Source organism: Gambusia affinis, linkage group LG14 (genome assembly GCF_019740435.1).
Source record: "Gambusia affinis linkage group LG14, SWU_Gaff_1.0, whole genome shotgun sequence".
NCBI lineage: Eukaryota > Metazoa > Chordata > Actinopteri > Cyprinodontiformes > Poeciliidae > Gambusia > Gambusia affinis.
Window position 1 is genome coordinate 27,339,480 of NC_057881.1, and position 10,219 is coordinate 27,349,698.

The 10,219-nt window shown below is 42.7% G+C and overlaps 1 protein-coding gene across 1 annotated transcript; it reads right to left on the reverse strand.

Annotated features, from left to right (window-relative positions):
- Positions 1-1,340: 1,340 nt before the first annotated feature.
- Positions 1,341-7,886, reverse strand: LOC122844013 (H-2 class I histocompatibility antigen, Q9 alpha chain-like). The gene is made up of 4 exons (XM_044139217.1): positions 7,769-7,886; positions 2,989-3,255; positions 2,366-2,644; positions 1,341-2,053 (listed from the first exon to the last, which is right to left on the reverse strand). Exons 1-4 carry the CDS (start codon positions 7,815-7,817, stop codon positions 1,722-1,724), a joined length of 927 nt encoding a protein of 308 aa, XP_043995152.1. The 5' UTR covers positions 7,818-7,886; the 3' UTR covers positions 1,341-1,721.
- Between the last annotated feature and the right edge of the window lie 2,333 nt (positions 7,887-10,219).

Here is a 10,219-nt window from a genome sequence, read left to right on the forward strand (position 1 = left end):
TTCGGGACCACGTTGAGATAAACAGGCACGGATTACTGCGACTAATCAACATCACATACCAACTGGCCAATGGCACTATGAAAGAAATGGCTGAACTGAGAAACATGGTTATGCAAAATCGTGTTGTCTTGGACTTCCTCACTGCCCCTCAGGGAGGGGTCTGTAAAATCGTTGGCCCTACTTGCTATATTTATGTGCCTGATGAAACAGGAACTGGAGGAACTATTTCTGACGCTCTATACGAGCTGGAAGATTTAGAAAAGTCTTATGAGACGACTGAAGATGACTTGTTCCAAGTTTCTGACGATTTTCTGAACAATGATGAATTTCTGTAATCAATAAACAGATAACTTCATTTGCTGAATGACTCATACACCGAAAATGTGAAATCAAGTGGTGTTTTGGATGAAAGAAAAAACTGCATTTGATTTTTGCTGTTTCTTTTATTTTTCATTTATTACATTATATTTCATTTATTCATTGTATTTTCTGTTTAGGTTAGAAAAAAAAAATCTTGCATTTATTGTTTTTTTTTCTTCTTTTCCTTTTTTCTTTTCTATACTTGGCTTTTGCATAAGGTTTACACACATGTCGTAAAATGATAAAAAGGGGGGAATGTTAGAGAATTTTCGGTATTATCATTTTGTTATTACTTTAGTTCAAATTCAGTCTGTTTAAAGTGTTCTGTTTATCTTCTGACCTGGAGGTCAGGCTTGCCTGTTAATTCTGTGTTCTCAGACCCTAAATTCTTATCAACCAGAATGCCCTCTAAACTGCCTGTGAGCAGTCGTATTTTGTTTTGTTAACAGCTTGACCGAGATTTGAACCGGGCTCAGATCGCAGATTAGTTATCACACCTGGAAATGGGTTGCTGGTTGTTTAGGTTACATGTTTTACGACCTCTGTTGTTTTTACTAACTGCCCCTTGGCTGTTTTTCTTTGACAATAAAACAGGGGTTTGCGTGAAAGGAGATCAGAACTCTCTGTGAACAGCTTGGAGAAGCTGATATCGGAGACTTCTCCTTTTGCAAAAGCTTTGTCATAAAATTCATATATACGTTGTCTGTGGTTCTTTTATTTTAGGTTCAAGGAAAAGTACCTATCAGTCACCTTCCAAAAATAAAAGTCTAAGTCTTTTTTTTTCTTTTTTCTTGCCAACATCATAAAAAAAAAATCACTTTTTTTTTCTTCCAAAAATCACTTTTGGATAATAATAATAACTTAAGCCATTATTTTAGGAAGGTGATGTTATTATTAATTAAAGATTATTTAAGTTTGGGATTTTTTTCAACTCAGCTCAAAATCTAAAATAACCAAAACAAAATTTGCTGATTTCTCACCATTATTCTTTTTCAACTTGTAAAGGTATCCAGACAGAGCAAAGGTTGCAAGACATAGAATTACAACAACTATGCTCAAAGAAGCAGTGGATATAATTGAATAGTCTGTGGATAAAAAATAAAAATATGCACGTTAATCCCTCATGTGCTAAAATCAACATTTACAATAAGTAAGATTGTTTATAGTCTACTTACCGTATGTTGCTTTGCTGTTATTTATACTGTTACTCTACGTAGCTGGTTAGTTTTCAAGTTAACATTTAGTAAAGAAACATGTGATGCTGCTGTATAAAAACACAGACAAATCAACATTAAAAAATGCATAAGTCTGTAAAAATACAAAAATTACAACACCTCTAATCTACAGTTTATTTCCCAAAATTATCCTTCACTTCTCATTTTATTCTCACCATAGTTGCTCAGTATTTGTGTTTTCTCCAGTTGGATAACAAGGTCATCTTTGAGACCAGAGAGCTGAAACACACATTTATATTTTGTCCAGTCCTCAGTTGGAACAGATGACAGGTCAATATAAATACTCATCTGGAACGTCCCATCATTGTTAGGAAGAATCTCCTGTTTCTCAACACCATCATGAATCTCCTCTCCATCTTTCCTCCAGAACATTTCAGCTCTGCGGGGATAGAAACCTGTAGCATTGCAGCAGACTGGAGAGGATGGAGACGTCTGGAGGAAAGACACTGAAGGAACAACTGAGGAGAAAAATAAAATAGTAATGTTGGTTAAAAGGTGGCAGCACAAAAAGCCGAAAATAAGAAAAAGGAGAGTAAAACGTATGTTTTACACTCTCCCCATCAAAAAACAGTCAAGCTTGGTGAAAGAGAAAGTCCTCAAAACCTCCGACTTGAAAACTGATTTTATAATTTCACAGGTATAATACTAAACACAAAAGTGCACAAAGAAAATTTACAAAAGCAGTCAGTAATGTAAGACATATAAATGTGACAAATAGGTAATTGTAAAAAAAAAAAAAATGTGCTGAACATTAAACTGTATTGTTCTACCTGTTCTCAGCAGAGAGTTCTTCCCATAATCCAAATACTTTCTCAGCCAATCAGGACAAATTTGGGTGATGTAGTTCTTTGTCAGTGCCATCTTCATTTTTTCATTGTCCCATTTTTTCTTGGTGACTAAAGCCTGAGCTACTGGAGCAAACCATCTCTCTGTTTTCAGGTCTAATGCGATGAAATCCTCTCCATCATAACCAAAGCTTTCCCAACCTTCAACTTCTTCATATTCATCATCAAACTCACAACCGTACATATTCTGGAAGACGTGAACACCTGAGAAACAGAAACCATCATAAGGTTTTCAGTAACTCTCTGAATGTTGCTTTTCAACAGAAAGAGCAGAACAGAGGGTACAAACCAGATTATTTCTGCCATTGCTTTGAAATTTAAAAACTACATTTACAAACGTAAAAAAAAATTATTTAATTTGAACTGTGTAAATACGTCTTGCAAGTAAATGATTTTGTGCAATTTCTTAATGAGCCTTTACGTAAGTTTTAGAAGAGAACACAAATTAAATAACTAATAATCTCACTCATCTCGAAACAGTTCTAATAATATTGAATAAAATGCCATAATCTTATTAATAAGATTCTAACAGTAGTAAATTAACAAACCTCCAGTTTGGTTGAATCGTTGCTTTGCAACTTCAATACCATCTATAAAAGATTTCTGGGTTCTAGATAACTGATGTGTTTGAAAGTCCCAGTAACGTGGATCATCCTCTGTGACGTTCTTCATCCAGTCCTGTTTGGGTTTTGCTTTCCTGATGTTGCTGTCATAGTACATGACCTCGTTTCCATCAACCAGACCAACAGCCACAAACTCTGGGCAGTTTTTGATTCCAGATGATGCAGTGTAAATATACTGCAGAGAATGATTCACTGCAAGGAGAAACAATATTATGATTTCAATTTGTGGAATTTGAAACTGGTTGCGATAAAATTTTTGTGACGAGATAAGAAAAAAACTAATAAATATAGGACTCTAAGGGATATCACCAACCTGTCCTGAACAAAGATCAGCTTTGATGATGAGTGAAAGACGGCTACCTGACTATCTGCTGCATTTGTTTTGTTTGTTGTTTGCAAATTTTTATGACATATTGCCATTTTTTGTTGCCTACATTTTCAAACCTTCTGTAGGATTTGAACCTAATGCTTCGAAACATTTCTTCTTTTTTCTAATTCTGTATCTAGTTGAGTACACTTACCAACATTTTCCATCAAATATATATTTTTTGAGTTTTCATGTTCCTTTACCAACAATAAAGACATTCATGGCACTGATATGGTATTTCAGATGTTCTTTAAACACCTCTTGGGCTAGTGCAGACTTGAAAGTAACCTTTGAGCAGCAAATCAAGTTTGCTCACATACTCAGCAGTTCCAACACAATCAACACATTTTTGCATAAAGGGTCGTGGCCATAGGGGTCGCTGTCAGGGGCTTCTGCTACCCTCGAAACCTGACTGGCCTCCCTGGTCACCTTCACCAGAACTGCCAGTCAGTTTGTTTATATTGTAGGTTAGCATTTCAGAACTTTTAGCCTGCACCAATTTATTCTGAAGAAAATAGTTTTTCCCTTTTTTAATTACATGTTCCAGTCCACAGCCCATGTCAGTAAGGCAGAAATACTCTTTTAATTGTTCTATGATTGCCATTAATAATAATAACAATAAAAACCAGTCTCTGACTACTGCACAAGAAAACCTATTATTTTGATCATAAATAAGAAAAAGGTTGTAATGATTCAAAACTGTTGACTTGAAGTTGATAAGCTGAACAGAGTTTGCATAACAGTGGTAAGTTATACAGAGTTATACAGAGTTAAGTTTCACTAAGCTAAGCAAGCTAATCGAGGGACAGAAACATTTTCTTGTGCAATAAGCCTCTTTAACAAGGGATTCTACTGCAGTTCTCAAATGTTAAACAGAACCATGTGGCGTTTTTGGTAAAGTAAATGGTTTTGTTTTTTAAACTTTGGCCCTCTGTCAATTTTTATCTGATGACTATGTATTCTGATAAAACTGCACCTTTACTGGGATATCCTCCTATAATCTGTAACCTGCCTGGTCCTCCAAAATAAAAAATCTCTAGACATGTTCCTGTTGCCATCTGAGGAATTTACCTTTCTCTGGAGGGACGTGATAAAAATACTGATGGATTGGCTGCACATGTCTGACATCAATGTCCTGCTCAACTAAATGAGCGTGTGTTGGAATATCACTGTATAATGCATGAAAATCCAAAACTGACAGCATCATCTGCAGACAAATGGCTCAACAGAAGCTCCAAATGAAACATCTCAGAGTTGTTAGGTCTTGACTAGAACGCAGCATCATCTAGAATCTGCACAACTTTGTCTAATGCTGCTGTACAACTCCAAACTATTTTCACGGAAGAGTCAGCTGCCTTCATCTCTTTTCCAAACTTTGACTGAAAAAAAGGCTTCAGTAAATTTAAAGTGCTGAGTAGGTCATTTCCAGTCTGGTGGTGAATATTTTCTGCTATAACTACTGGTCTAATGCAGCTACATAGATGTTTAAAAACACAGTTGACACCACAGGAAGAGCTGGTGGCAGATCTCTGCAGCAGTTGAGCTGCATTATAATTAACAGCAATGCTTGAATATAGTCAAAGTAAAGCCCAAACAACCAGAGTCTACCTTACCATCCACCATGATAGAAATACGACTGCATAAAAATATTTCTAAACAACTTATTGTCATGTTTTGTGTGGTGGAGGTGAGGCAGAAACGCAGCTGGACTGGATTGAATGTAAAATAATGAATTTAATGGAATAAACCAGATCACAGGGAACAGGACGACGGAGGGACGAGACATAGACGAGGATCCGACAAACACACGGAGACACAGGTGACATTAAATACACATGAGGTAATCAGGGAACGAGACACACCTGGGAACTAATCACGGGGAGACAGGACAACACAGAGACTCAGACACACAAGAAAACTAGAAATAAATACACAGAGAAACATGGATCCTGACAGTACCCCCCCCTTAACGGGCGGCTCCCAGACGCCCAAAACAGAAAATACAACGAGGGTGGGCGGAGGGGAGCTGGACGGGGGGCCCAGAGTCTATAAACAACGAAAAACAACCCAAAAATAATTGGGCGGAGACACAAGGGTCCAGAGTCCAAAAAACCAAAACAAAACAAACCCAACTGGGTGGGCGGAGCACAGAAAGGCTGGAACCACGGAGGCAGTCCGGGGGCCGACCTCGGCGACGAGGAGGAGTCTCTGGGGCCCCACGGGGACTCGTGACAGGCACTAACAGGGGGCTCGTGACAGGCACTAACAGGGGGCTCGTGACAGGCACTAACAGGGGGCTCGTGACAGGCACTAACAGGGGGCTCTGGACTGGCACTGGGAAACTCTGGACTGGCACTGGGAAACTCTGGACTGGCACTGGGAAACTCTGGACTGGCACTGGGAAACTCTGCACTGGCACTGGGAAACTCTGCACTGGGCAAGGCGCTGCCGGGGCAGCGGAGTGCAAGGCGCCGGAGCGGGCAGCGGAGGAAGTCCGCAAGGCGCCGGGCGGGCAGCGGAGGAAGTCCCGGCAAGGCGCCGAGGCGGGCAGCGGAGGAAGTCGCGGCCTCCGAGGGCAGCGGAAGCGAGGAGTGCTGCGGCAGCGGAGGAAGGCCGGGCGCGCAGGGCGGCGCTGCAGCGGACAGGGGAGAGCGGCGCGCCGGAGCGGCAGCGGAGGAGTGCCGCGCGCCTCGGAGCGGCAGCGGAGAAGCAGGCGCCGGAGCGGGCAGCGGAGGAAGTCCGCGAGGCGCGGAGCGGCAGCGGAAGTTCGGCAGGCGCCGGAGCGGGCAGCGGAGGAAGTCCGGCGGGCTGGCGCTGAGCGGAGAAGTTCGCAGGCGCCTGGAGGCGCTGCAGAAGCGGAGGGAAGTCCGGCGGCGCTGGCCGGAGGCAGCGGAGGAAGTTCGGCGGCGCTGGCCGTAGCGGAGGGAAGTCCGGGCGGCGCTGGCCGCAGCGGAGGAAGTCCGGCGAGCGCTGGGCCGGTAGCGGAGGAAGTCTGCGGCGAAGCGCTGCCGGCAGCGGAGGGAAGTCGCGAGCGCCGCCGGGGCAGCGCGGAGGAAGTTCGGCGGCGCCGGGCGGCAGCGGAGGAAGCCGGCAAGGCGCCGGAGCCGCAGCGGAGGAAGTCGCAAGGCGCTGGAGCGGCAGCGGAGGAAGTCCGGCAAGGCGCCTCGGAGCGGGCAGCGGAGGAAGTCCGGCAAGGCGCCTCGGAGCGGGCAGCGGAGGAAGTTCGGCAAGGCGCCTCGGAGTGGGCAGCGGAGGAAGTCCGGCGCGGATCCGCGGGGCCGGCAGCGGAGGAGTGCCGGCGCGGAACCGCGGGGCCGGCAGCGGAGGAGTGCCGGCGCGGAACCGCGGCACCGGCAGCGGAGGAGTGCCGGCGCGGAACCGCGGGGCCGGCAGCGGAGGAGTGCCGGCGCGGAACCGCGGGGCCGGCAGCGGAGGAGTGCCGGCGCGGAACCGCGGGGCCGGCAGCGGAGGAGTGCCGGCGAAGCGCCTCGGGGCCGGCAGCGGAGGACGTGTTCCCGGAAGGCGACGAGGGGCCGGGTCCACCGGCGGCTCACGTCGCTCTTTCCGGGCAGGCAGAGGATGTAGTGTTCCCGGAAGACGACGAGGGGCCGGGTCCCCCGGCGGCTCACGTCGCTGTTGCCGGGCTAACAGCGGAGGTGGTGTTCCCAGAAGGCGACGAGGGGCCGGATCCACCGGCGGCTCACGCCGCTTCTTCCGGGCAGACTTCGGGGGTGGCGTTTTCGGGAAGCGACCAGGGGCCGGGTCCACCGTCGGCTCAGGTCGCCTGCTTTCCTGGCGGAGGTAACGGAGGGGACCGTATCCGGGGGGTGCCAAGACCAGTCTAGTCCCCCGAAAAACCTCCCGGTCCAGCTGGGCCAAAAATTTAGCGACCTCACCTCGTTTGTGGTCGGATCCTTCTGTCATGTTTTGTGTGGTGGAGGTGAGGCAGAAACGCAGCTGGACTGGATTGAATGTAAAATAATGAATTTAATGGAATAAACCAGATCACATGGAACAGGACGACGGAGGGACGAGACATAGACGAGGATCCGACAAACACACGGAGACACAGGTGACATTAAATACACATGAGGTAATCAGGGAACGAGACACACATGGGAACTAATCACGGGGAGACAGGACAACACAGAGACTCAGACACACAAGAAAACTAGAAATAAATACACAGAGAAACATGGATCCTGACACTTATGAATTGAACTTTGAACTGAAGTCATTCATAACAAAACAGTCCTTACAATTTCCAAACAGAACAAGCTAGAAACTTAGATTAAACCCTGATTATTTCATTTAATGATTGCAGGCTTAATAACTTACCTGTTACGGCATTGAGCTGCATAAGCAGTAGGATCAAAAAGACAAACATATGTTTAGCCAGATCCACTTTTGCTTGTCTATTTTACATCCAAAATAATCCACTTGGTTTCTTTACACTACAGGAAGAACCTCGAAACTAGAGAGAAAGAATAACAGCTGCAACGTCACCAAACATTATTTATTAAAGGGGCGGCATTCTGTACTTTCCAAATACAAAGTGCCAGCTGAGTCAAGTAGCTGTTACCTTTAGTTCTTACAAAAAGGATGTACATATCAAACATAGGTCCAAGTGTAACCCCAAATAATTTTTTCAGATAAACTGTCTAAATAGGTTATTAAAGGTTCTATCTTTATTGATTGATAGGGTTTTTCTACGTATAGTGATAAAGTAGATAAGTTGGAAACAGTGGGAACAGAGCCATGCTTACACAAACTAATCATGGCACATTTGGTAAAACTATTATTGCTTTGCAACAAGAAGTTGCTCATCTGGAGTAAGAAAAATGCTACTGCTCCTGACATGGAGCTGCAAAGGAATACCAAAGAAAAGAGTTAAATTATTAAGGCATTTTTACTTGTAATGAGTGAGGAGTTTGCACCAAAATGCAGCTTTCTCCCACTGAGGAATACAGGATATTTATACACATCAATCGTTCTCCAACCCCGTCTTTGCAAGATCTTCTTGTTTCAGTAACAAAAATATCTCATCATGTGGCGTTGCTCGTCTTCTGCAACTCCGAGTTTTTAACGGTAAAGAATTTCTTCCTCTTCTGGACAGCCAGGAGGTTCTGGGTTTTTCCACACTTATGAAATGAGTTCAGCTTAAGCAAAAATAAATGCAATGAATAGAAAACATTTTTCACATCACATATACGGATTAAATGATAAAAACAAGTCTTCCATCAGGTCGAATCCAAGCCTGCAGTCTTTCTCGCAGGTTCCTTCCTCCCACAGTTCAAAAACATGACTGTGAGCTTAACGAGTCTCTAATATGTCATGACCACAAGTTTTTCCCCAGGCCTCGACCTAAAACAACAGATTGAAGGATGGCTGTTTGAGTCATATAGAAGAGGAAATGAAACAGAAACAAGTTGCATCAACTGGACTTTACCTTTGTCTGTCTGAAGAAACACTGTCCTGAGAAGTTGAAGATGAAGTCTCAGTCGTGCTATATTGAGTGACTAGAAAAAAACATATCTTAAATAGTTTTATCCTTTTTCCAGAGACAAAATAAATTTTTGTCAAGTTCTTCAGCTTTAACTTATATGTTCAAATTGCTTATACAGGCACTCTTAGAAAAATAATATTTACTTTACTATGACGTCCTCTAGCGCCCCTAGCTCATTTTCAACATTTACTAATGTTGAAAACAATTAGCTGTCATGAGTTATTCTAACTTGACGTTTCCTATTTTATACACATTTAACAAATGTTCTGCTAAAATCACGTTTGATTATTTCACATAAACTATAAAAAGTTTATTTTCTCCTGGGATGCCCTGGTCATTTTCTCTTCACTCTTTTTTATTTTTGGTCATGTTTACCTAATGAAGCAGAGTAATATATAGGCTATTGATAAGGTGCACATATCTAAAATAAAAAATAAAAATAAAAAAGATAATGTATTGATTTCTTACCATTTTTCTTTCTCTGACAAAGAAATATAATCGCAGCAGTGACCAGAACCAGAATCATCACAGCCAAAATAACAGCAATGTGTGAGGTGGTAAAATTTACTGAGGAGAGAAACAAGAAAAAAATGAAAACCTGTTTTCAACACCCATGTGCTAAAGTGAACAGTTACAACGAGTAAGACTGTCAATACTCCATGCTATTTGGGATTTCATTTTTCTGAATATATTTACTGTAGTTGTAACTTTTAGTTTGTATTCCAAATAGGTACGTGATTATGAACTAATAGTTTTAAAGTCCCTCCACTGGCTCCCTGACGCTCAAAGAATAGACTTTAAAATACTGTTGTTAGTTTATAAATCACTGAATGGTTTAGCACCACAATACATTAAAGATCTGCTGCTGTTGTATCAACCTTCCAGAACTCTCAGGTTCTGGTTCTGGTCTGTTCTGCATCCCCAGAACCAGAACCAAATGAGGAGAAGCGGCATTCAGCATCTATGCACCAAAAATCTGGAACAAACTTCCAGAAAACTGTAAAACAGCTGAAACACTGACTTCCTTTAAATCTCAAATAAAAACCCACTTGTTTAGGATTGTATTTGAAACGTAATCAATTACAAATTTATTGACGGAATCTGACTTGATGTTGTGTTTTTATTGTTGATTCTATGTTGCATCATTTTGTGTTTTTGTGTTTGATTTGATGTAAAGCACTTTGAAATGCCTTGCTGCTGAAATGTGCTACACAAATAAAGTTTGATTTGATTTAGTAAAAGTGAATTTTACAGTAAAGACAAACTACATTTTCTCTTTTGTA